At 38.5% G+C, this 27,495-nt stretch overlaps 1 protein-coding gene across 23 annotated transcripts in view; it reads right to left on the reverse strand.

Moving 5' to 3' along the window:
- The window catches only part of TANC2 (tetratricopeptide repeat, ankyrin repeat and coiled-coil containing 2), a 439,275-nt gene that overhangs the window by 268,351 nt on the left and 143,429 nt on the right, over nucleotides 1–27,495 (reverse strand). For 18 of the 23 annotated variants that reach the window (XR_007911352.3, XM_089316838.1, XM_051825092.3 and 15 more), the window contains one exon: nucleotides 7,333–7,515. Coding sequence is in view for 22 of the 23 variants with exons in the window: in XM_089316838.1 (XP_089172964.1) it covers nucleotides 7,333–7,515 (183 nt within the window). In the remaining variant the exon portion in view is untranslated. The remainder of the gene's footprint in view (nucleotides 1–7,332; nucleotides 7,516–27,495) is intronic. The other 5 variants (XM_051825098.3, XM_051825097.3, XM_051825096.3 and 2 more) reach the window with 1 other exon arrangement.

A 27,495-nucleotide genomic window follows, 5' to 3' on the forward strand; every position in this document is an offset into this window, starting at 1 on the left:
ATACTTATGTATTTCATGAATTATATCTGTATAAAACATCAAATAATACTTTTTGCTCCAACTGTTATTTTCTTCACTTAATTTTGACATTATTGCAAATAATGATTTTTGTTAGCACTTTATTTTATTCACAAATTTTGTCTTGTTATTTTAGGAGTACCTGTTATAAATAAATAATATATCAATGAAAATACTTTTTACACATTCAGATACTTTACTTCCTTATTAGGGAAATTGACATCATTCATATTTCATGTGAAAGCTGTCTTATTTTAACATTTTATATGGTCCTTTTTTTTTTTTTTTTTTTTTTTTGGAAAGGCAGAGTGGACAGTGAGAGAGAGAGAGAGACAGAGAGAAAGGTCTTCCCTTGCCGTTGGTTCACCCTCCAATGGCCGCTGCAGCCGGCGTGCTGCAGCCGGCGCACGGCGCTGATCCGATGGCAGGAGCCAGGTACTTATCCTGGTCTCCCACGGGATGCAGGGCCCAAGTACTTGGGCCATCCTCCACTGCACTCCCGGGCCACAGCAGAGAGCTGGCCTGGAAGAGGGGCAACCTGGACAGAATCCGGCGCCCCGACCAGGACTAGAACCCGGTGTGCTGGCGCCGCAAGGTGGAGGATTAGCCTAGTGAGCCGCGGCGCCGGCTAAAATCTAGTTTTTAAAGCACTTTAACTACTATCCTGTTCTAGTTTTCTTTAACAATGCTAACTCATGATGTCTGAAATTATTTGTTCTGAATTAAGAAATAACCTCCTAACATTTTCTATTTTTTGGAAGATGAAGAAATAATCTTTTCAGGGCCAAAAACAAAAGAAAGAGATCCCCTTTCTCCACTCCTACCACTGAATTATCTTTGGAGTTTACAAGTCGAATTTGTAACCCATAAGCCACAGAACCTGAATTAAAACTAGGTAGAAACTAAATTAGAAACAGCAACTAAATGAGGTCCAGACCTAATAGTTTAATTAGAACTATTATTCCAAAGAGCTTAAATATCTTCATATGTATTTCCTCAATTAATTTTACAAAAATAAGTAGCATCTTAACAGTTAGCAATGATGGACCTTAGACTATCACATATGTCTACTATTTCTTAATCTGATATAATACACCATAATACATTTTGAATTCCAATGTTTTCCTAAAATTAAGATATTTACTCATATGCTTACAGTATTATAAGCACAGTGAAGTAAATCAGACTATAGACTAAAATTTGCTGTAGTCCATTTATATCTTCAAATTAGCATTTCAATAATTTTCTGTGTCCATATGATCCAACATAAAAATGAGAAGTAACATTTAGTCGATGTTTATTATATGCTAGGTCATATGTATAATATTACTTTTTACATCAATCCTTAATTTTTTCCTAATAAAATTGTGATAGTGACGTCTTCAATTCCAGTACATTTCAAAAAATTGTAGGGTAATCATTCTTATATATATAATGAGTACACTAAAATATATCAACTATGTAGAATACTACTATGCAATGGTACTTTTTAATATCAAAAGAACTTTACAATGATTTTTCCAGGATGTCCCTGGAACAAGTAAACATTTCTATTTCATCCATGACAAAAATAGTATTTGGGCTATGTCTAGCATCTAAGATAGTTAGGCTAAGCATGATCAGATCAGTTGTTATGACTTATCTACTATCCAACTCGGTTTGCCACAAGGTCATTCCAATCTATTGGCAGCAAGTACTTTTAAAATCAAGCCAAAAAGTTTTTTTCCCCATAGATTAGATAATAACCCATTTGATGTCAGTAACTGAAGATTACTCCTCAGGAAAGTAGAAGAACTTATTGTAACTAAGTTACTTTTACTTGAAGGTCACTTTCCGAAAGCTCAGAACACCTATTTGGCATAGCTAATAGAAACTCAATTGTCTAGATCTCTTTAAAAACTACAATAACAACTGTGGCTAATACTCTATGTCAGACACTGTTATGTGCTTCACATGTACTAACCCATCAAATTATTTTCGTAGTCCTATAAAGTAAATACTATTATCGCTGTTTGAGAAATAAGGAAACTGAAGTACAGAGACTTTAAGCATATTTAAACATTGTCAGAGAGTTAGAAACTGGCAGTTAGTATCCATTTTGTCGTATCATCTCATGAAATTTTAGATTTTATAAAAGGTAAAATTACAAACATTATTGAAGAATATAAAACAAAACCTATGGCACCCCTCTTCTACTTCTGAGAAAGAGCTATTACATTCCTAACGTCCAACAAATGAATGCATGTGTGTCTATGCATATATTATTTAGGAAAACATGGATTTTTACCATTAATAACTATGTTTACATTATTGCTGTGTAGACAATACTACATTTACTTACACATACACACATACACACTTTCAAACTTGTTCAAATTTATTAGTAAGCAAAGTAAAATTGTTGTGCCAAGCTGTGTACAGTTATGATTTTAATACAGCTTGTCAAATTGTATTAAAAATGGTTGCATCAATTTGCACCCTTACTAAACACGTAAATACTAAAAATTTAAATTTTATTAAACAACATATACACCAGGTAAATAGTGTAAATTCAGTTACGTGTTGAATGAATTCTTGACATTTCTTAATTATCCATATTTAACAAAGGAAATATGCTCAGGGTCTTTATGATACTGTGAAAAAAAATCATGGGAAGGGTACAAAAAGAGTATATGGAAGATAACTGGGGTCAACAATGTGTCTCGGTATTTTCTTCCACATCTCCAGTAAGCAGCCTTGAATCCTGTCTAACCTCTAGATCTTCTAGTTTCTCTTTATTTCTTATACCACTTGGCTGTATCTACTGCTACTTCGAACAACAAAAAATATAAATTGATATATCCAGATGCCATAGGTGAGGTTGTTTTTAACATTTATTTATTTATTTGAAGGGGATAATGACAGAGAGAGAGGAGGGTGTGAAGAGACCTCTCACATGTTGGTTCACTTTCCAATGGCTGCAAAGGCAGGGGCTCATCTACACTGAAGCTAAGAGCCTAGAACTCCATCTCATGTGGTTGGCAGGGGCCTAAGTATTTGGACCATCCTTTGCTGCTTTCCCAGGCACATTAGAAGGGAGCTGGATCAGAAGCAGAGCAGCTGGAACTTGAACCAATACTCTGATATGGGATGCCAGCATTGCAGGCATCAGTTTAGCTCAATGAGCCACAATGCCAGCCCTGGGCGAGGTGTTTAACTTCTTTAAACTCAAATTTTTCTCATTAATAAAATGAGACAAATTTGGAATTTAAGAGACTGAATATTAATATTGACTCTGCCTGCTTCTCAGCTGCATTACCTTTGTAAGACATTTTGCTTTCAATTCATTTATCTCTCTACAGCTTAATTTATTCATTTGTAAAATGGAGATGTATGTGAAAAACACATGAGCAAATAAAGTATATGGCATAAAGTAGCCATTCAAATGAAAATTGTCATTATTATTACTATTAGTCATTAAAAGACACGACTCTGGGCAGGCCCTGTGATGCAGCAGGTTTAGCTGCCATTTGGGATGCTGGCATCCCATTTCAGAGTGCCAGCTGGAGTCTTGGCTACTCTGTGCTCCCAAACCAGCTTTCAATTTATACACTCAGAAGGCAGCAATGATAGCCCAAGAACTTGGGTTCTTGTCACACATGTGGGAGATCTGGATGAAGCTCCTGAATCCTGGTTTGGCCTGGCCTAGCCTTAGCTGCACTGGGCATTTTGGGAGTGAACCAACAGATGGGAAAATCTCTATATCTCCCTCTGGCTCCCTCTCTCTGTCCCTCTGCTTTATAAATACAAATAGTTATTTTTTAAAAGCATGATTTTAAAAACATTGAATATTTTAACATTCTAACTGGTGTCTAATGTTTTAAGTATGTTTCAAACTGTGTCATCATCATAAGAATAATACAACATATCAGTATTCATCTGACAGATGAGAAACAGAAGCCCACCATGATGAAGTGACTTGCTAGGAGCTGGGACACAAACAGTTTGACCACTGGGCCTGTGACTCTCTTAGTAATTACATTTACTGTATTATTTTTATACTAAATAAAGTGTATAAATGTTTAAAATTGATTAAGCTCCAAATTATGTGTTCCTATTCTTGAACAGACTTTTCATTATTCTCACTCCTTCAAAACTAAAGTCAAAATACTTGAAAATAGATCTATGTCTGCAAATGGGTTAAGGACAAAGTTAAATATACAAAATAGAAAACAAGGGTTATATACTAACAATAGGAAACGAAGACTCCTTATAAGACAAAAATGTAAGTACCCACCTTGTAAGAGGTGGAGACAATGACTAAATATCAGAAAAACATGCAAAGTTAATGGACACAGAATACCCTAGTTCCTTATAGTTCATTCCTTACTTGCCAATAATATCCAGTTAAAAGATACATCTGATCATATTCCTTGCCATTCCTTCTCTGCTTAAAATTCTACAGTCATAGTGGGCTCCTTACTATACCTCTACAAACTCTGGCTTCTACCTTTCTCTTCAATTCATTTTCTACCATCCTCCCCACTGACTTATTCTGCTTAAACCATACTTGTCTTGTTTCCATTCCTTGAACTGCCAAACTCTTTTTGTCCTAACTGTTCCCTTTGCCTTGAAGGCTCAGATCCCAGATTTTGTATAGCTGGCTCCTTTTTTCAGTCAGACCTCAACTCAAACATCTCCTCTGACTCTCCTTGAGCATTCCTCAGAAAGAAATTCTACCTGTCTCCCGGTCTCTATCTCATTCCTTATAATATTACTTTCATAGTACTTATCACAACCCAACATTTCTGTTTATTGGTTCTGAATTTATTGTCAGTTTTCCTCCTAACTGGAATATGAACACCTTGAAAACAGGGACCTTAATTGTCTTTCACCATTCTATCCATCCACAGCAGTGTCTGGCATACAGTGGGCCCTAGACAAATACGTGTGGAACGATCAGGTGAAAAGTACTAAAGAATAATGAGTAAACTACATTGATTGTACCAGAGACAGAGGACTAAACATTAGAAAGACAGACAGGATATAGAATAGGTTATTCTGATCCTAATTACTCAACTTGATGGATAATATAAGTAGAACTTTAAATAATGAAAGTGGATAAATCAGAAAGTGGAGCTCTTAAATCATTAAAATATTCTTTTTGGTAAATGATGTCAAGTAAGAAATATCCTCTGGTGGACATGGTCAGCAAGTCTCTCTCCATTCAACTTCCCTTTTATTCAATTCTAACAAAACATGATTAGGAAAGCAAGGATAACTGAATAATCGGACTAAAGTTTTTATTTTAAATCTGAAAGTAATTTCATCCCAGGTTAAACAAGAAAATTCTGTCATCTGCTTTACTTGGCAGAAAATTGGCCACAGAAACATTTTCAAATCTTCTTTCAGGAAACAGATTTTTTTTTTTTAAAAAAAAAGGAACAGATTTCTTCCATTCAGACATTTCAAAATATATTCTCAATCTTTAAATTCTTAAGATTCTGACAGTCATCCACAAATAAAATAAAACTATTTAAGAGATTCCACATATTTCAAACACCATAAAATTAAAACTCAATAGTTCATATGTGTCACTAATCAAATATACCCCTAAATATTTTAACAAAGGATGCCTATATAAGTTGAAGTTCAATTTGCAATAGACAAGTGGGATAAGACAGTGATAATCTCCTCAACCTCAGGCAATCTAGTTCACTTCCTAGTAGAAGCTAAACTTTTCTTGCTATTTCTCCCAGCGTGGACTATAAAATGAGGCACAACACATGACAGCTATCAGATTTGTTTTGTATTTTCAGTAATCAACAACACATTTTTAACCCCCAACGGGGGACTATTTCTAAAGATTTCTTTAAAATGTATTCAAGCTCAATCATGTAAGTTACATTTTAAAAATTAATTAATTTGAGAGACAGAAAAACACAAGGAAAGTGGGAGTAGTAAAAGGGGGAGAGAGAGCAAGCTTCTAGTTCATGCCCCAAATGCCTACAATGGCTTGCTGAGCTGGGGCAAAAGCATGAAGCCAGGAACACAATCCAGGTTTCCTTACATGGCTGCAGGAACCCAATTATTTGAGCCATTACCTGCTGCCTCCCAAGGTCTGCATCAGCAGGAAGCTGGAATCAGGGGTAAGAGCTGTCACCAAAACTTAGTACTCTGATATGGTTGGAAGGATCTTAACCACTTGGCCAAATACCTGCCTGTATCATATTTTTAGACATTAGAAGAGAACTGATACTTTGGGCTATTATATTATTAAGCTATTTTATTGACTATCTAAGTGGACTTTGACTCAGTTATTTGAAAATGCCTAAAATACAACAGACAGTGCAAAGAGGTTTAATGTGTGCTCTATGGAACTACAGAATAAATAAAATTATTTTGATGAAAATTATAAAAAGTTTTTCTCTACTTACAAGAGCGTAAAAATTCCATTTTCCCTCTTTTTATTTTCTTTTGAATTGTTATAACAATCATACCTCCCATCTGTCTAGCTCAATTTTAGGTACATTGGAAAAAGTCAATACTCTTTATAACTAATTTCCTGCCTCCATGCACTTGTAACTCATCGATGCCACTCAATTTAACTGACATCAGGAAAATATTGATAATGAGAGAAGAAATCTAACAGTGACTCAAATTACATATTTGCATAGCTAAGTATTCTTCAACTATATATTAAACATTTCCTTGCAAAAACTTATAAGGACAAAAACTTATTTAATAAAGATACAATTTCACATCTAACAATTTTATCTGTATGGACAATCCATATTGTGATATGACACAAAAGTCAGTTCAATTCACAACTTCATGCATAGTAGTGAACATCCTAAGAAGTTGCAGTAATGTTCAATGGTTAGGAGAATATCTAAATCAGCTTGTAAAAATAGAGATGAAATACACAAATTATGATTTCAAGCAAAAATATAACTGATGCACCTTTGCTGAACTATCAAGCTCTTATTATCCTAAAATTACAATGGCTCCATCTGTTAATCTGACATGAACAAGCTGATAAACGAAATCAGAACAGTGTATTTTGGCAAAACTAGAAACTTCCTGAAAACCTAGAAAAATATGTCCACACCAGATGGGTCATTTAGAAAATAAATACATCAATCTGTCAAACTGAGTACTATTCTAATTATCTAAATTAAAACCAGTAGGAACTCCACTTCCCAAGAGTCTATGACAATTAGGAAGGCCAATGAGGAAAAATCTACAGATGCACATAAACATATCTGATGTGACCCAAAGTGTCATACTGATAGGTTTCCTGTTATACATACTAAATTTAGGTAAAGTCCTTACCAGTTAACTTCTTCACAGGTTGGAGCCGAACACTGATAGACTGATGTGTGAGTAAGGGGGAGGATGGAAGAGAGCGAGACATGCCCTCCATAATCCGAATGTGCTGCATACCTTCACTCGCTGGAAGTGGTGGAACAGCATAGTCTGGCTCAAAAGCACAGTCGCTTTCTGTGGAGATGCCACCTGTCAGACAGAATGTAATGAAACAAAAGAGCTGGTGAGAAAAGATTCTTCCTTTGCTATTAAAATATATCTTTTAGGATGATTCAGAACAGCACACACTGGCATTGATTTTCACTGTGAAAGGCCATATAAGGCCATCTTCAACACATTTGAGAGTATTTCAAAAAAAGTATGTAGAAAAATCGAATAACCATATTTGGGAAGCAATTATTTTTAAATCAATGCGTAGTTTTCTCATGATATGCATTTTCTGCGAATTTTTGAAGTACCTGATACATTAATTTTCATAATATGTATTCAACTTCAGGTCTAGCAGTAGGAAGTCAAAGATGAGTAAAACAGGGTTCCTTACCCTGATGTGAATATTATACAATGTACACATGTATCAAAACATTACATGCTACCCCATAAATATGTTCACTTTTAAGAATATAATTAAAAGAATATAATGCTGGAAAAAAATAGGGTTCTTTCTTGTGAGAGGCTCACTGTCTCATGAGAGATACAGCCATATAAATAAATAGTTACAGTAACTGCAAAGTGTTAGTTAGAGCAATGATCATAAATTCTTTTCTTCATAGGACAAACATGAAATAAAAAATTAACCTGCTTGACAATCTATTATGTACAATTGCTACTAGGATCATTGTAACTCCTTCCTGTATCCCAAAAAGTATATACAAATACAAGGAAGTAGATTGACATTATTATATAGCGATTTTAAAATCTACTTTTTAAATTTTTTTTAAATTTATTTGGCAAAGTTAGACAGAGAGAGAGACAGAGAGAAAGGTCTTCCTTCTGTTGGTTCACTCCCCAAATGGCTGTTATAGCTGGAGCTATGTGGATCCAAATCCAGGAGCCAGGTGCTTCCTCCTCGTCTCCCACGTGGGTGCAGGGCCCAAGCACTACCCGGGCCCACAGCAGAGAGCTGGACTGGAAGAGGAGCAACCAGGACAGAACCGGCGCCCCAACCGGGACTAGAACCCGATGCCTATATGGGATGCGAGCGCTGCAGGCGGAGCATTAGCCAAGTGAGCCACGGCACCGGCCCCTAAATCTACTCTCTTTAAAATTTATTTATTTGTTTGGAAGGTACAGTTACAGAAAGACATAGGGATATATAGAGAGGCATCTTCCATCTACTGGTTCACTCTCCAGATGGCTCCAACGGCCGTGGTGGGCCTAGCCAAACCCAAGAGCCTCAACTGGGTCTCCCATGTGGGCAGCAGGGCCCAAGAACTTGGGTCATCTTCTGCTGCTTTCCCCGGTGAATTAGTAGGGAGCTGGATCAGAAGAAGAGCAGCCAGGACTTGAACCAGTGCTCATACAGTATGCCAGCGTTACAGATGGTAGCATAACATACTGGGTTATAACACTGGTCCTCGGACTATCATTCTTATCTCAATAGAAACTTATTTTCAGAGAATCTAAAAACTTTACTTTTCTTATTATTTATTTATTTATGTGAAAGAGTAAGAGAGAGAGAAGGGTTAGACAGAGAGAGATATACCAACTGCTGGGTCATTCCTCCAAATGCCCTCAACAGCCAGGGATGGGCCTAGCTGAATCCAGGAGCCAGGAACTCTACCCTGGTCTTTCACACGTGTGGCAAGGGATCATTTGCTCCCTCTCCAGGTGTATATAGCAGGGAGCTGGATTGGAAGTAGAGCAGTTGGGATTTGAACCAGCAGCATTGAGGGCAGTGGCTTAATCAATTGTGCCACAATGCCAGCCCTGAATCTACTCTAATTTTTAGAAAGAGTTATTATATACTATTTATTTCCATTTATATGTTGTTTACTTACACTTTTGGTAATGGCAAATTATGTACTTCAGACCAACTTTTCTCTAAGAAAGAATAAAAATATTTTTATTTATAGACATAAATCTTTGCGAAGTCACAGGAGAGTTAGCAGCAAGATGAAGAATTAGAAGGAAAAGATGAAAGTCTGACATTATAGTGATATCTTTTAACTTAGTGGCAACTGTGAGGCTAAAAGTTAACAATTTTCTAGAGCTGAGAGTATGCATATTAGAGTCTAGGGCTCAGCAAGAGGTAAAGGGCAGCTGGTAAAACTCTAATCCTTTCCATGAGCACCCAAAGTGCTACAGTCTAGAAGTAACTACGAAATAAAACCAGAGTGGCCTTGAGAAGGCCTAAAGCTTGGCTCCAACTATCTCCCACAAAGGCAGTCCTGAAGCGCTAGTGCCTGACAAAAACAAATACAAATCTTGGCAGAAGATACCACTACCATTGATCTCAAATCATTATCTTATGAGGTTGCTTCAAAAGTTCATGGAGGCTGGTGCCGCGGCTCACTAGGCTAATCCTCCACCTGTGGCACCAGCACCCCGGGTTCTAGTCCCTGTTGGGGTGCTGGATTCTGTCCCAGTTGCTCCTCTTCCAGTCCAGCACTCTGCTGTGGCCCGGGAAGGCAGTGGAGGATGACCCAAGTGCTTGGGCCCTGGAACTGCATAGGAGACCAGGAAAAAGCTCCTGGCTCCTGGCTTCAGATCGGTGCAGTGTGCCGGCAGTAGCAGCCATTTGGGGGGTGAACCAACGGAAGGAAGACGTTTCTCTCTGTTTCTCTCTCTCACTGTCTAACTCTGCCTGTCAAAAAAAAAAAAAAAAAAAAAAAAACAAACCAAAAAACAAAAAACAAAAAAAAAACAGTTCATGGAAAACAGAATTAAAAAATGATTTTGTTTTGATGCAAGAAAGTTTAGAAATTCACGCATAGTTTTTTCATAATAAGCATTTTCATGAGCTTTTAGAAAATCTGTTACATATAATATCATGTCCTTAATAAACAGTAACAGAAATAACATGAACAAAATAAATGAGAAAAATCATATAAGCTACAAATAGTTGGATAGGGAGTACAGAGTATGGAACAATTAAGCACAAAAATTATAAATGCTTAATACGTTTAAAATATAAAGAAGCTTAGCAAAGAACTGGGATCTCTCTTTTTTTTATTTTTTGACAGGCAGAGTTAGACAGACAGAAAGGTCTTCTTTCCGTTAGTTCATCCCCCAAATGGCTGTTATAGCTGGCGCGCTGCACCAATCTGAAGCCAGGAGCCAGGTGCTTCCTCTTGGTCTCCCATGCAGGCGCAGGGCCCAAGCACTTGGGCCATCCTCCACTGCCTTCCCGGGCCACAGCAGAGAGCTGGCCTGGAAGAGGGGCAACCGGGACAGAATCTGGCACCCCGACCGGGACTAGAACCCAGGGTGCCGGCGCCACAGGTAGAGGATTAGCCAAGTGAGCCGCGGCACCAGCCTGGGTTCTCTCAATGGATGGGTTTTAAGCAGATTTGGTGGATATGGAAGGAATTAGTAAAGTGGAAGATAACAGAAAAAAATTATAATGGTGAATGGAAATGTATTCTTACTTATGACACCAAGAGCATGAACCATGTAATCACTGAAATTTACGAAAACTGTGCATCAAAATATATTATTAAAGAGACAACTATCAAAATGGGAGAAAATATTGGCAAATCATATACTTGATAAGGTTCTATATAAAGAATTCTTACGACTCAGTAACAAAAAGACAACCCAATTTCAAGATGGGCAAAGTACTGAAACAGACATTTTTCCAACGAAGATATACAAATGGCCAACAAGTACTTGGAAAGATGCTCAACAACCCCTCTAGAAAAGCAAATCAAAGCCACTGTGAGGTAATCATTTACATATACTAGAATGGGAACAATGATATCACAAAAAACACAAAAAATGTTTGTGAGGATGTGGATAAATTAGAACCCTCACACATTGCTGGTAGAATGTCAGATGGTAGAACTGCTATGTGAAAAACAGTTTGGCAGTTCCTCAAAAAGTTAAACAGAATTACCACATGACCCAGCCCTTCTACTTCTGGGTATAACCCAAAGCAATAAAAACAGATTTTTTTTTTCCAAGCAAAAACTCAAAACATGAATGATCACAGCAGCATTATTCATAATGTCCCCAAAGTATAAATATAAATATCATTAAAGGTGAATGGATAAAGAACATGTGCACATCTACATAACGGATTACTATTTAGCCATAAAAGAATTGAAAAACCTGAAAAATAGAAAAAATAAATAAAATACAAAAGCCACAGGTTGCACATTTCCATTTGTAGGAAGTGTTCGGAACACGCAAATCCAGAAAGACAGAAAGTAGATTAGTGGATTCCATGGACCAAGAGGAAGAGAAAGGAGGAGGACCTGCACAATAGGGGACCTCTTCTGGAGTGATGCACTAGACAGCAGCAATGGTTTCACAACACTGTAAATGTGCTAAGTTGTTACTGAATTGTATATTTTTAAGTGGTGTAGTCTATGATACGTGAATTTCACCTCAATTTTAAAAATCTTGTAGATGGGGCCCATGTTGTGGCACAGCGAGTAAAGCTGCCACCTGCAGAGCCCATTGCAGCCATTTAGGGAGTAAATTGAAGACCCCCCCCCTTCCTCTCTGTAACTCAAATAAATAAATAAATCTTTTAGATATTCACCACTACCTATGTATTTTTCAACCCAGAGCACTACAAACTATCACTAATTTTTCCCATTCTTAATCCTCTACAACAAATATATTAGCAGTTCTGTAGATAATCAATCCAAAATACATTAAAAACATGCCACATTCTTCCATGTCTACTATCCTAGTCTATTCCACTATTACCTTTCTCCTAAACTTCCATTAGGAGAAATCTGTGATTTATTTCTTAAATTTTACAAGGATATGTCCTAAGCTTTTCCTTCTTATTAGTTTCTGGGTCCTTTCATTCACTGTTGACTAATTCTTTCATTACTATTGACTAATTCTACTCCAACTAGTGTTTTCTCTTTCTCTGGAACTCTGGGTATTGCATTTCTCAGACCTTTTATGTATGTTTCTCTAATAATAGATTTTTAATCTTTGGGCTTTCAAGAATAGACAAGATTGACTTATATGACGTGTAGTGCTTTACAGGTTTAAGAAGAAAGAGGCAGATAAGCAGTATAATCCTCCAGCTGAGGAATCCTTTTATTGACAAAAATCAGCATTAGAATTTTTAAAAGAAATATATCTAAAATAAAGCATTTGATTTAGTGAAGCACCTCTTTTAACTTAAAAATGTTCCAATGTTAAAAATTAGCTGATAATTTTAGAATCTAATAACACTCCTTAAGGAATAATACTGCAATTAGTCCAGTTTGGCTGTCCTAGTCTACTTTTCTGCTTAACAACATTTTCTTCTGTCTTCTCTGTCCTATTAATTGTGCTTGAACTCATTGCAGCAATGCAGGGAAAACTAAAATTATATGTTTTGGGGGCCAGTGTTGTGGCACAGTGGGTTAAAGCTCTGGCCTGAAGTGCCAGCATCCCATATGGGTGCCGGTTCTAGTCCTGGCTGCCCCTCTTCCGATCCAGCTCTCTGTTGTGACCTGGGATAGCAGCAGAAGATGGCCCAAGTCCTTGGGCCCCTGCACCCACATGGGAGTCCCGGAAAAAGCTCCTGGCTCCTGGCTTTGGATCAGAGCAGCTCCGGCCATTGTGGCCAATTTGGGAGTGAACCAATGGATGGAAGACCTCTCTCTGTGTTACTACCTCTCTCTGTAACTCTGTCTTTCAAACAATTAAAATAAATCTTTTTTTTTTTAAATTATGTTTCAACTAACAAAAAAGTTCTGGTAAGCATTCACAGAACTTGGTGGCAAATTAGCTCTTCTTGGGTAACTAGCAACCCAAAATACTCATGCAATTGGCAACTGACTATGGGTCAGCTGATCTAGTTAGGATGGAAAGGGCTAAACACCAGTTTTATGGTCAGGTTTAGAATTACTCCAGAGGATCTTTAATATTGGGCCAAGGGGCAAGTGAATACTTCAGGCATATTCTTGTTATGATAGAGTAGAGGAATGGAGGAGGCCACGTTAAGCCAAAGGAATATATTTAAGGCTTCTGCTTACTTACATTCCATGGCCCCAAGCAAGTCATATGACCAAAGTCTCATTAATGGAGCATCCACTAGTGGGAGCTAAAACAAAGTTACATTACCAAAAGGAATTGATACATAATTTTATAACATGAAGTAAAAAATTAAGAATCTAATTTATGAAGTCTGTAAGATAATATTTACTGATAGTCTACACTTACCAATCCTTATTTTCTATCTTTCTTTTTCTTAACATTTTTCTGTATAATTGATGCGGCAAATAAGATACACTACTGACTTAGAAGAAAAAAAAAACCTCAGTTATGCTGGATATTTGGTAATTGGATATTCAAAAGTTGAGCTATGAAAGAAAGGGATGTCAAATGTATAGATACTTAAGAAATTCTAGGAGGGGCAAACATTATGGCACAGTGAGTAAAGACACCATGTGGGATGTCCACACCCCACACTGCAGTGCTAGTTTGAGTCCTTGCTACTCTGTTTCCAAACCAGCTTCCAAGTAATACATTCTATAAGTAGCAGATGATGGCTCAAGTGATGGGGCCTCTGACCCCACAGGGAAGGCCCAGATGGAGTTCCAGGCTCCTGGCTTTCTCCTGGCCCAGCCCCTGCTGTTGTAGTCATTTGGGGAGTGAGGCAGCAGATAGAAGACATCGTTCTCTTTCTCTCTCCCTCTTCTTTTCCCTCTTCCTCACTCCCTTCTTCTCTTTTGCCCCCTATTACTCTGCCTTTAAAATAAATGAAAATAAACATTTTTAAAGAGAAATATTGGGAGTAACTGTGACTCAATTAAAATTCCAGTTATCGTTATGTAAAGTCTCATATTTAACACAGATGATTATCTGATTAAAGTTCAACTTAATAAAGAATTTCTGTAGCCTAAGGCAATAGTATTCCAAAGAACTGTTGTCTAATTTTTCAAGTCACACAACCACAAATAAAACTTACAAACCAAAAACTTCCACCATGATACATCTGGTAAACTGTATGATTTGTAAATTTTTTAGTTTACATGCTATGCTTCAAAGCATGCTTATTTTAAAAATATGCACAAGAAAAAATATAGCATAGTGATAACCTGGTCTTGAAAGATAAAGAATCTTTACATATTTCAGAAATAAAGGGGTTTTACCTAAATTTTTCCAAATATCCTTTCACCTCAGGGCTTATATTACTCTGTAATTTCGTAACATTCTCACAAGTGTATACATTATTTTGTAGGAAACAGGCCCAGAGAAGTATAACTAGTGCAGAATCATGAAATCAGACAATATGATTGCTTATGCAGAGAATTCTAAGTTATCTACAAAAAAGCTATTAGAATCAATAAATGAATAAGGCAAATGTATACGTTACAAAGTTAATGTATAAGAATCAAGTGACTTTCCATATATGAACAATGAACACTTAGAAAATGAGAATTATTTAAAAAATCAGCACCATTGGTGTCAATGCTGTGGTGTAGCAGGTTAAAGCCCTGGCCTGCAGTAACCACATCCCATATGGGTGCTGGTTGGAGTCCTGGCTGTTCCTCTTCTGATCCAGCTCTCTGCTATGGCCTGAGAAAGCAGTGGAAGATGGCCAAGTCCTTGGGCCCCTGCACCAGTGTGTGAGACCCAAAAGAAGCTCATGGCTCCTGACTTCGGATCAGCTCAGCTCTAGCCATTGCAGCCATCTGGGGAGTGAACCAGAAAATGGAAGACCTCTCCCTCTCTCTGTCTCATACCTCTCTCTGTAACTCTGTCTTTCAAATAAATAAAAATAAATCTTTAAAAAAATATCAGCACCATTAAGAACAAAAAATACTTAGGAATAAATCTGATACAATATTTAAAATGTCTGCATGCATAAAACCAATGATGCGAGGGCAAGTGCTATGACATAGCGGGTAATGCTACTGCCTGAGTGCTGGCATCACATATGGGCACCATTTCAAGTCCCAGCTGCTCCTCTTTCAATCCAGCTCTCTGCTACGGCCTGGAAAAGCAGTAGAAGGTGGCCCAAGTCCTTGAGCACCCGCGTGAGAAACCTGGAAAAAGCTTCTGGCTTTTGGCTTCAGATCAGCCCAGCACTGGCCATTGTGGCCATTTGGGGAGTGAACCAGAGATTGGAAGATCTCTATCTGCCTCTGCCTCTCTGTAACTCTGTCTTTCAAATAAATAAATAAATAAATCTTTTAAAAATACTTTAAAAATCAATAATGAGAGAAATCAAAGACCTAAGTGAAGATATATATATATAACATGTTCATGGATATGTAGACCTCATATCAGTACATCAGTTCTCCAATTGTTCCTTCAAATATGATGCAAACTCATGAAAATGCAGCAGGTAGTTTTCTGGTAGAAATCAACAAACTGATTTTAAATCTTATGTGAAAAAAACAAAGGAACTAAGACAGTTGAAACAATTTAAAATAAAGAAACACAAAGTTGAGATTTCCATGGTACCTAATTTAATGAATTACTATAAATTTACAGTAATCCAAAGAGTATGTGGTACTAGAAAAAGAGCAGACATAAAAATCAATGGAATGGACTAGAGAAACCAGCCAAAGACACATATGCCATGTTTTGGATATGATTTATTGCCAAAAGTTCCATGTGTTGGAAGCTTGGTACCCAGTCTAACAGCATTAGAAGCAGTAGGACCTTTAAGAGAAAAGGCCAGTGAGAAGTGATTGTGCTTGACTGCCCTCATGAAGGGACTAATGCTGGTCTTGTGGGAGTGGATTAGTTCCTGGAGAGAAGGTTTGTCTTGCTTATTCACTGGCCATAGGATGCTGACCCTCTCTCTTCCTTTTCCTTCCTCTCCTTCCACACGATCTTTCTCAATCCCTCTGCTTTCACTCACATGTACTATCATAATGTGATGTTTGCTATGCTTTGATGTAACCAGGGGGCCCTCACCAGATGCTGTGCTGTTTGACACCTGAACTGTGATCAAGTAAACTTCCTGTCTTATATATACTCCACTATCAGGTATTTTGTTAGAGCAATATAAAATGACTGAAACACACACAAATGAGAGTATAATCAAAAGTATCAGGGTAATTCAACATAGAAAGCATAATCTTTCAAATAGTTCTGGAATAGCTGAACATGCTTCTGTAAAAACAGAACTTCAATCATTCATCCATCCATTCAGAAATCAAATAGAAATTGGTCACAAACATAAATATTAAACGTAAAAGTATAATACTTTTAAAAGAATATATAGGAAAAAATTGTGTGAACTTGAATAAGGTAAGACTCTATAAAAGACGACCATATAAGAAAAACTTGATAAGTTGGAATTCATAAAAATTAAAAATTTCTACTTGGGCCAGCACTGTGGCATAGCAGGTAAAGCCACTGCCTGCAGAGCTGGCATCCCATATAGGCGCTGGTTCAAGACCCAGCTGCCCCTCTTCTGATGGCTCTCTGCTATGGCCTGGGAAAGCAGCAGAAGACAGCTCAAGTCCCTTGGCCCCTGTATCCATGTGGGAGACCCATAAGAAACTCCGGGCTCCTGGGTTCAGACAGACCCAGTTCTGGCAGTTGCAGCCATTTGGGGAGTGAAGCAGTGGATGGAAGACACACACTCTCTCTCTCTTCCTCTGCTTTTCAAATAAATCTTTTTTAAAAAATTCTACTCTTCAAGACACTGTTAGAAAATTAAAAGACCAGTACTGTTAACCAAGAGAAATACAAATAGGTTACAATAAAATAAAATCAACTTTTATTTGGTACAGCAGCACAATGGGAATAGCAGAGCACTGCAATGGGGACACATGTGCCATGGTAAACTTGGGCAAATTCAAAGAGATTGAGGAAAGAGAAAGTCTTTAAAGGTAGAAATGAAAAGAATTACACAAGGTATTTTGAAGCAAGAATCTTTGGTCACAATGAATAATAACAAACATGGCAGCAGAAGATTACATGGTTACTGGCAGACATTCATGCTAACATATTTTTGTATGAGGTTGTAGTGGCTCTTGTAGAAGCTTGGGGTTCTAGCAGTCTTCTGTGATACTATCAGGCAATCCCGTGTCTGAACCTTTCCCTTACAAAAGCCATGTTTTATCTATTTCTTTTTGTTAGAGTTGATACAGGCAACTCCACCAATAACTGAAAACTTTCACAATACCACTTGAGAGAAAATATCTGCAAAATACTTACCTTAATAAAAGACTGGTATTTAGACTATAAGAAGTCCTACTAATAAGAATGCAAAAAATGGGCAACAGATTATTTTACACGGTAAGAGATAAGGATGCAAGATAAGCCCATGAAAACACGTTTAACATTAATCACAGGGAAATTCAAATTAGGAGCTAGTACTGCACATCCAGCAAAACGGCTATATACTTTTTAAAAATGTTGATGAAAACCAAAGGATGAACTAAAACTCTCATAGGCTGATGGTGAGACTACAAAATGGTATACAACTTAGGGAAACAGTTTAGTAGTCTAAATATAAATTTACTAACAATGATCCAACAATTCAACTTCTAGGAATTTACCCAAAAGAAATGAAGATGTGTGTCCCCCTCATCCCCACACAAACACATTGAATTTCCTCAAACTGGAAAATATCCAAATTTCTACCAGCTGGTAAATGGATAAATAAATTGTGGCACACAAGTGCAATGGAATATTACTCAGCAATAAAAAGAGATTAGCTACTGCTATGTGCAAAAAGTATTAAAAATAGGTGAGTTTCAAAAGCCTGAAACTGTAAGTAGTCAGAATCCAAAGGTTATATATGCCATATGATTTATTTATAAAACTTTCTGGAAAACACCACAGTAACAGAAAACAGGTAAGTGGTTGCCAGGGATTGGAATGAGAAGTCATATGACTACAAAAGAGTATGAGGGATGTCAACATTGACCTTCTTACTATCATATAGCATTTGTTCTAAAGATTCAGCAAGGAAAAATGCTATTAATTTAGTTGATGACCACAAGAAAAAATAAGCCCTATGTTGGCTCAATTTCATGTTTCCTAGTACAACCAGAAAGTTTGAGTTCCTTAAAACGTCAAACACAACTAGATGCCATGCATGGGACAGTTATTATTAGATATTACGGAAGGGAAATGTCTAGCCTTGAGTTGTGGGTAGTTTTTTTTTTTTTTTTTTTTTTTGACTCTGAAGCTATTATTCATCTCTTCCCAAGGATCAATCTGATGTGACATAGTTTTTATGTGTTACCTGGAAAACCTGGTAAATTTTCATCTTATGTGACCTAGCATACTTAGAATTACTCTTACTGGATAGCCTCTCAGCATAAAAGATATGAATTTTAAAAGCATTTCTAAGTAGCAACAACTGGCAATTATGGACAGAGCATCCTCAATTACCAGTCGATTAATATAGCAGGCTGGACACCAGTTAACTGTGAGTCACTGTGTCTCAGAAGTTCGTTGAAGTAAACGGGCTCAATGACCTCTTCCAGTTTTAAAAATCTATGTAGGCCGGGCCGGCGCCGTGGCTCAATAGGCTAATCCTACACCTTGCGGCGCCGGCACACCGGGTTCTAGTCCCGGTTGGGGCGCCGGATTCTGTCCCGGTTGCCCCTCTTCCAGGCCAGCTCTCTGCTATGGCCAGGGAGTGCAGTGGAGGATGGCCCAGGTGCTTGGGCCCTGCACCCCATGGGAGACCAGGAAAAGCACCTGGATCCTGGCTCCTGCCATCGGATCAGCGCGGTGCGCCGGCTGCAGCAGCGGCCATTGGAGGGTGAACCAACGGCAAAAGGAAGACCTTTCTCTCTCTGTCTCTCTCTCTCACTATCCACTCTGCCTGTCAAAAAAAAAAAAAAATCTATGTAGGCCGGCACCGTGGTTCAATAGGATAATCCTCCACCTAGTGGCGCCGGCACACCGGGTTCTAGTCCCGGTCGGGGCGTTGGATTCTGTCCTGGTTGCCCCTCTTCCAGGCCAGCTCTCTGCTGTGGCCAGGGAAGGCAGTGGAGGGTGGCCCAAGTGCTTGGGCCCTGCACCCCATGGGTGACCAGGAGAAGCACCTGGCTCCTGCCTTCAGATCAGCACAGTGCGCCGGCCGCAGCGTGTCAGCCGTGGCGGCCATTGGAGGGTGAACCAACGGCAAAGGAAGACCTTTCTCTCTGTCTCTCTCTCTCACTATCCACTCTGCCTGTCAAAAAAAAAAATCTATTTATATCCTTTTCCCTCAAAACATGTTCCCATGACAAAGGGGAAGAAGAATACTAAATAGAATTTGGTTTTCCCAGCTTGTAGAACTGCTGACTCCTCTTTGAGGCCTAGACATACCACCCAGGAAATGTTTTGTTTCATTTTTGGTCACAATGTTTGAAGCAAAAATTCTATTTATTGACTATGTTGGTTTGGATTTAAATCATCTAATTAGTAATATATACAGCTACAGTTATCAGGCCAAAACAGATTATTTATATAATAAAAGTTGATGTTGCAAATTTTGATTATTTGGAGTTACTGTGCCACAGTCAGACACTCTTCAAAACTCGTCATCAGGGAATCATTTCTTTACCTAACCATTTCTAGCCATACTGAAACTGTCAAGAAAGATTTCTTCCTTTCTGAAACTGCTAAGTCTTCCCAACAATGTTCATCACTGGCCATAAAACCTCCACTCCCCACTAGGACTTCCTGATGTGAAAGAGGAACTTCATCTCTAGAGGGGTTCTCCAAGGTAAAAGTCACAATAGTCTCTTTATTTCCTGTGAGTGGAATCCCCAAGAAAAGGTGGCATTTACTTCTTAGAGCTCATGAACCATACCATGAAATAAAAATCCTTCTGTTGTTTTAAGTCTGGGATGGTTGTTTTATGAGTAGATTAAATGGGCCACCAGATGTGGTCCCCACATGATTCTCCTGGAATTTCTCTGCAGTCATATCCATTCCTGATTAGTATTGAGACTTGCATGTACTAACAGACATACTATAAACACCTAAAATCATGACTTCCCAGTAGTTCACTTGCAATTACTGAAGTTAAACAAATGTGTTAGCTTTTGGCGTGTGTTTCTCTCCTGTAATGTTTTGAAATACCACATCTTGATAAATGATGTGTTTTCAGCAGCTGAACTAATTCTTAGGAAACAGAGTCCTAAAAAAAATCACTTCAACAGAATTGTTAATAAAATTTATGCTCACAGTGCAAAATAAAGTTTATTCCTATTGGGGGTGGGGAAGAATATGATGGAACTTTTTATGATGATAAAAATAAACTGGGGCCAGTGCTGTCGCATAGTGGGTAAAGTTGCCAACTGTGACACCAGCATCCTATACGGGCACCGGTTTGAGTCCTAGCTGTTCCACTTCCATTCCAGCTCCCTGCTAATGTGTCTTGGAAATCAGCAGAGAATGGCCCAAGTCGTTGGGCCTCTGAATGCACATAGGAGACCCAGAGAAGCTCTTGGCTCCAGAAGAGCCCAGGTATAGATGTTGCAGCCATTTGTGGAGTGAACCAGCAGATGGAAGATCTCTCTCCCTCTTTCCCTGTCTCTCCTTCTCTCTTTCAGTAACTCTGCCTTTCAAATAAATAAATAAATAAATCTTTTTAAAACAGCTATAATACATTTAGTGGTAGTTATATAACTACATGTAAAAATTCATCGTACACTTAAAAATGCATGGATTTCCCTGTATGCAAATTAAATTTCAATAAACTTGGCTTTTAAAAACTTTCCAGTATTTTCTGGTAATATACTGACTACATACTTATGATTTGTGAACCATTTTGATTCTATACTGTATTTCAATGAAAGTATATTTTTAAGTATATAGAATAAATAACAAAGGTGATAAAATGGCATCCAAGACAAATGTAGGAATGTCAAATATAAGGTACATAATAATGATGCATACTTTGTCATACTTCTGAAACAAGCAGGTCTGGCAAAATTATTGCTAATGTCTTCTTCTTTCATTTTATTTATTTATTTTTTTGACAGGCAGAGTGGACAGTGAGAGAGAGAGACAGAGAGAAAGGTCTTCCTTTGCCGTTGGTTCACCCTCCAATAGCCACCGCAGCCGGCGCGCTGCGGCCGGCGCACCGCGCTGATCCGATGGCAGGAGCCAGGTGCTTCTCCTGGTCTCCCATGGGGTGCAGGGCCCAAGGACTTGGGCCATCCTCCACTGCACTCCCAGGCCACAGCAGAGAGCTGGCCTGGAAGAGGGGCAACTGCGACAGAATCCGGCGCCCCGACTGGGACTAGAACCCGGTGTGCCGGCGCTGCAAGGCGGAGGATTAGCCTAGTGAGCCACGGCGCCGGCTGCTAATGTCTTCTTATAGAAAGATTTATATTTATAGCTAACACAAGATCATGTAGTCAATTAGCAGCAGCAAACTATTAAAATCCCAAATCCTTACTATGATCTACAAGGCCCTACTTGATCTGACGCCCCCACCTACTTAATTCTCTAAGCTTTGTTTTTTTCTGACATCTCTATCTTCACCACTCCCTTCTCTCCCCCTCAATTCACAATGCTGCAGTCACAATGGTTTTTCTGTTCCTTGATCTGACTGAATTTATACTCATCTGATGGTTTTTGTCTCTTTCTTCTGTCTAAATGCTTAGTCCCCATATCTTTTTGCAAAGCTGGCTCTCTCTCATCTTTTTTTTTTTTTAAAGATTTTTTATTTTTGACAGGCAGAGTGGACAGTGAGAGAGAGAAACAGAGAGAAAGGTCTTCCTTTTGCCATTGGTTCACCCCCCAGTGGCCACTGCAGCTGGCACACTGCGGCCAGTGCACCGCGCTGATCTGAAGCCAGGAGCCAGGTGCTTCTCCTGGTCTCCCATGGGGTGCAGGGCCCAAGCACTTGGGCCATCCTCCACTGCACTCCCAGGTCACAGCAGAGAGGTGGACTGGAAGAGGAGCAACCGGGACAGAATCTGGCACCCCGACCGGGAATAGAACCCGGGGTGCTGGCACCGCAGGCGGAGGATTAGCCTAATGAGCTGTGGCGCCATCAAAGATTTATTTATTTTACTTGAAAGAGTTACACAGAGAGAGAAGGAGAAGCAGAGAGAGAGAGAGAGAGAGAAAGAGAGAGAAGGAGGGAGGGAGGTCTTCCATCCACCGGTTCACTCCCCAGTTGGCCACAATGGCCGTAGCTGTGCCGATCTGAAGCCAGGAGCCAGGAGATTCCTCTGGGTCTCCCACATGGGTTTAGGGACCCAAGGGCTTGGGCCATCTTCTACTGCTTTGCCAGGCCATAGCAGAGAGCTGGATTAGAAGTGGAGCAGCTGGGATGCAAACCGGTGCCTATATGGGATGCTGGCACTGCATGGCGTGGCTTTACCCACAATGCCACTGTGCCAGCCTCTCTCTCTCTTCATTAAAAGGTTTTAGCTCACACGCAACTTCCTCAGAGAGGCCTTCTGTATTCATCCAAAGTTATTATTTACTCTTTTTCTCACTTCTCATTCTCTATCACATAATCCTATTTTATTTTCTTGACCTCCGACACTTTGTAGGCACTTAGCTCTGCCCTTTCCATCTGCCTGAGTTGTTCTGCCTGAGAGTCTCCCGTGGGTATTTTCTTGTCAAAATCCTCACCAAAGCACAGAAAGGACACCTTTCCTTGAGGAGGCTTTCTCACACTGGCTAAGATCTTCAGTACACAGCTAAACAGAAACAGTGATACTGTCATCAATGAGATACAACTAGGGAAGATATTTAGTGAAATAAAATCCATGAATGTAATCTATGTAGAAAAGTCTTGCTAAATAATAGTATTTTGCAAGACAGAAATCATAGAGGAGAGACAAATCATGAATATAAGAATTGTGTACAACCCTTCAGTAACCATCTCACTGTCAAATACATGAGAGGAATCAAATGGAAAGAAACCCTTAAAAACAATTTCAGTGAAGATCAGCCTGAGAGATAAAAATTACAAGGGGACCTAGTTTCAGATACCACCACCACCCTCTACCCTGGGAATTTTATGAGTGTTACCAGTAGGAACTTCACAAGGTTCTCACAATGAATCATGTAAAACAAGTCCCTTGTACTTCTAGCACATGGGGAAGAAAATGATTTGAACTGCACCACCATGTTTACAGCAGCCCTATTCACAACAGCCAAAATATAGAGCCAGCAAAGGTGTCCATCATCAGAAGAATTTTAAAAATGTGAAACACACACGGAATATTATTCAGGTATAAATTCATCTATAAAAAAGGGCATGCTATTCTTAAACAAGGCCTGCCCTCATGAAAAATTATTTTACCATAGTCTAACCAATCTGGCAGAAGAAAAATAATCAACTCCAACCTGCTCCTGTCTTCCACATGGAAGAAGAAAGACATCTAACTCCAGTCTACTCTAGTCATCTTGTTCCACCCAAGCAAGAAAAGAAAAGAAAAACAAAACAAAACAAAACAAAACAAAACAAAACAAAACAAAACAAGAAAGCAGTGGTGAAGGGACACAGGCTTATCAGGAGATTGAGAGCAAATCAGCAGACAACAGACTGCTTCCATTCCCCCAAAGAGGAGTCCACTGTCACACATGAAGACTTTATTATCCTTCTACAGGAATGGGCAGATCCAGCAACAGAAAATCTCTAAGTACAGAGTCCTGTATATGCTTAACATTTATAGACAACTTTATGTAACAGCAGAATACACAATTTTTTCAAATTCACACATAATATTCACCATGACAGATTGTTTTCTGGACCATAAAGCTCACATTTAAATAGCAAACAAGTCAAACAGTAAATTTCACAAGAAATGTAAAAAGATTTTTGAACAAATGATAATGAAAACAAACTTTTGAAATTGTGTGGCATATGGTAAAAAATAATGCTTAGGTGGGAATTTATAGCACTGACCCTGCAAATTACATGAAAAAGAAAAAAAAATCAAAAATCAATAATTTAATCATCTACCTTAATAAGAGAGTGAATCCAAAGGAAGCAAAGAAATAGCAAAAATTAAAGTGAAAATAAATGCAATTGAAAATATAAAATCAACAGAGAAAAATCAACAAAATCAAAGCCTGGTTCTTTGAAAAACAAAAAATTGAAAAGGTTAATATAATTGATAAACCACTAGCCATGCTAAGAAAAAAAGAGAGATGATATGATTCACTCATATCAGAAATTAAAGAAAATAAGTCACTATAGATCTCATGGAATTTTTTTTAAAGATTTACTTATTGATTTGAAAGTCAGAGTTACACAGAGAGAGAGGAGGCAGAGTGAGAGAGAGAGATGGTCTCCATCCAATGGTTCACTCCCCAGTTGGCCGCAACGCCCAGGGCTGCGCTGATCCGAAGCCAGGAGCCAGGAGCTTCTTCCAGGTCTCCCACGTGGGTGCAGGGGCCTAAGGGCTTAGGCCATCTTGTACTGCTTTCCCAGGCCACAGTAGAGCTGGATTAGAAGTGGAACAGCTGGGTCTCAAACCAGCGTCCATATGGGATGCCGTTACTTCAGGCCAGGGTGTTAAGCAACTGCACCACAGCCCCAATCTCATGGACATTAAAAGAGTAATAAAGGCACATTATGAACAACTCTACACCTACAGATTTGATAACTCAAAAGAATCGACTAATTCATTGAATGACAATCTATCAAAACTCCCACAAGAAAAAGCAGATTATCTGAATAGGCCTATCACTATTAAAGAGATTGAATCAGTAATTAATAATGTTCCAAAACAGAAAGCACCAGGCCTTGATGGATTCACAGGTGAATTCCACTAAACATTTATGGAAGAAACTATACCAATTCTCTACAATATTTTTCAGCAGGTAGAAGCAGAAGGATTACTTTGTAACTCATTCTATGAGGCCAACATCACTGATACAAAAAATAGACAAATACTACAAGAAAACCATAGAAATATCTCTCATGAATATAGGTATAAAAATTTCAACAAAATATTAGCTAATCAAATCCACCAATGTAGAAACAACTAAGTGGGACCTGCTCCAGGTATTTAAGGCTGGTTCAACATTTGAAAAGAAATTATTATGATCATATCAATAAGCCAAATAAGAAAAATTACACAACTATATCCATATGATCAGAGGCAGAAAAAAAGCATCTGATAAAATCCAGAGACACCTGAGAACTACAAAAATAAATAATTACAGGCAGACTGAAAAATGAGCACAAAACCCGAAGTTCCACTGAAGTGGTGGTGAGTATACTATTTTTTCCCCTTGGTATCACTTGGATTGAACTATACATAGCTCAAAACTCAGAAGTATCCATTAGGTAAGGTTGGGAAATAGAATCCTCCCTTTGTCATCTGAAGAACAGGAAAAGTGGCTCTTGTAGGCGCACAGATAAGGTGAAATCTTCTTTCCCTCCTTCTCTTCTGCCCCAGTTCCCAGGGAATTCTATGGCTGCAGCAGCACAGAGATGGTAGTGGTTGCTAAGCAAGCACCTACAACTCTGAGAGAAGGGAATCCTTTCTCTGACCCCGGGAGTTGGGAGGCACATCCTCATTGCTGTTGCTTTTTTCTGTCTGACCTCTCATCCCTTGGCCTGCAGGAAGACAAAGTTGCCTGAAGTTTTCTCTTGAGAAGAAAGGTCTTGGGGAACTGGAAAGTGTTGGTAAGGCTGTGGCAATGTAGGAAGACAAGAAAAAAAATCCTACAAAATCATTTAATTTCTGGACTGTGTGTGCACGGATCAGACAATTAGTCAACTCACCAGTGGGTAAAACAAGGCAAAACGTAGTTCATTTGACCTACAAGAAGGGATGACAGAAATAACACTCTGTGTTGATTCCTGAGCAATGTTATATGATTTGACTGGATATTCAGGGACTTGAAAGAAAGAATTTTAAAATTAATGATAAAGAGATCTAGGGATTAGAAATGTGGCTACAACACTTTGAAAAGGCACAACCTATCAATGTGATCCAATCACTTATGACTGGAAACATCCAAGGATGATGACTCTTACCACACATTCCCATTTAACTTGCCTATATGGCCTGTGGAAAAGATAGACAAATCTTAGAGAATGATACTGAATTTCTATAACATATTCGGGTTGCAACTCCCACTTAATGCTACTGGTTTAGATGTGGTTTTGTTGTGGAAGCAACTCAACATGTCCCTGGTACCTGGTTGGCAGCTATTGATCTGTGAATGAGATCATCAGAAGCAGTATGTGTTCAGCTGTCAGTCAATCATATGGATCCTTTCCTCATCCTACCGCCTATGAACTCACTGGCTGAACGTCATAAATCTAATCCACAGGGGCTTTAAATTCCTTTACATACCACATGGCACTTTGCTGATCATCTACACTGATAGTATCACACAGATCAGCAGCACTAAACTAGATATTTGATAATATGTTTATTGTAGAACTTTAGGTGAATCTCATGGAAGACTTTTAGTATTTTGGAAAAAGATATGCCATTGTCTGCAAATAATAATTATCTTTTTTTGGAAAAAAGCAAAAACAGCTTCTAACTTGCTTACCACAGGGCCTCACAATGAATACCTGACCATTTGTCACATAACCCCCAAGATCTGGTCAGTAGATCATGACCTAAGTATTGTTGCATCAATACAGCAATACAGTTGTATAAGAACTCAGCACTTCATCATCATATGGAAATAGTACACATGAGATCATGTTTGAGCAGGTTCTAAATCATCAATAAAATGCAGAGGCAGATGCTTTTGTCCCTACTCATATTGCTTTTCCACCGCAATTTGTATGATCTCTTGTAGAATTCTTTGTGACAATCTGACTGAAAGAAAAAAAAAACAGGCTTTATTTATAATTGTTTCACAAGATATATAAATGAAAACCAACTATAGTCTCACCCTGGGGTGGTACTGAAGGACAGTGGTATGAGGAGAGCCTCTCAGTGGTGGAAGTTTAAACAAAGCAAATCTACGACCTGACACCATCAAATTATTAGAGAGCATTGGAAAAACCCTGCAAGATATAGGTACCGGCAATGACTTCTTGGAAAACACCCCAGAAGCACAGGCAGTCAAAGCCAAAATTAATATTTGGGATTGCATCAAATTGAGAAGTTTCTGTACTGCAAAAGAAACAGTCAGGAA

The sequence above is a fragment of the Oryctolagus cuniculus genome, chromosome 17 (genome assembly GCF_051225735.1).
Source record: "Oryctolagus cuniculus isolate XC-2025 breed Fujian yellow rabbit chromosome 17, ASM5122573v1, whole genome shotgun sequence".
NCBI lineage: Eukaryota > Metazoa > Chordata > Mammalia > Lagomorpha > Leporidae > Oryctolagus > Oryctolagus cuniculus.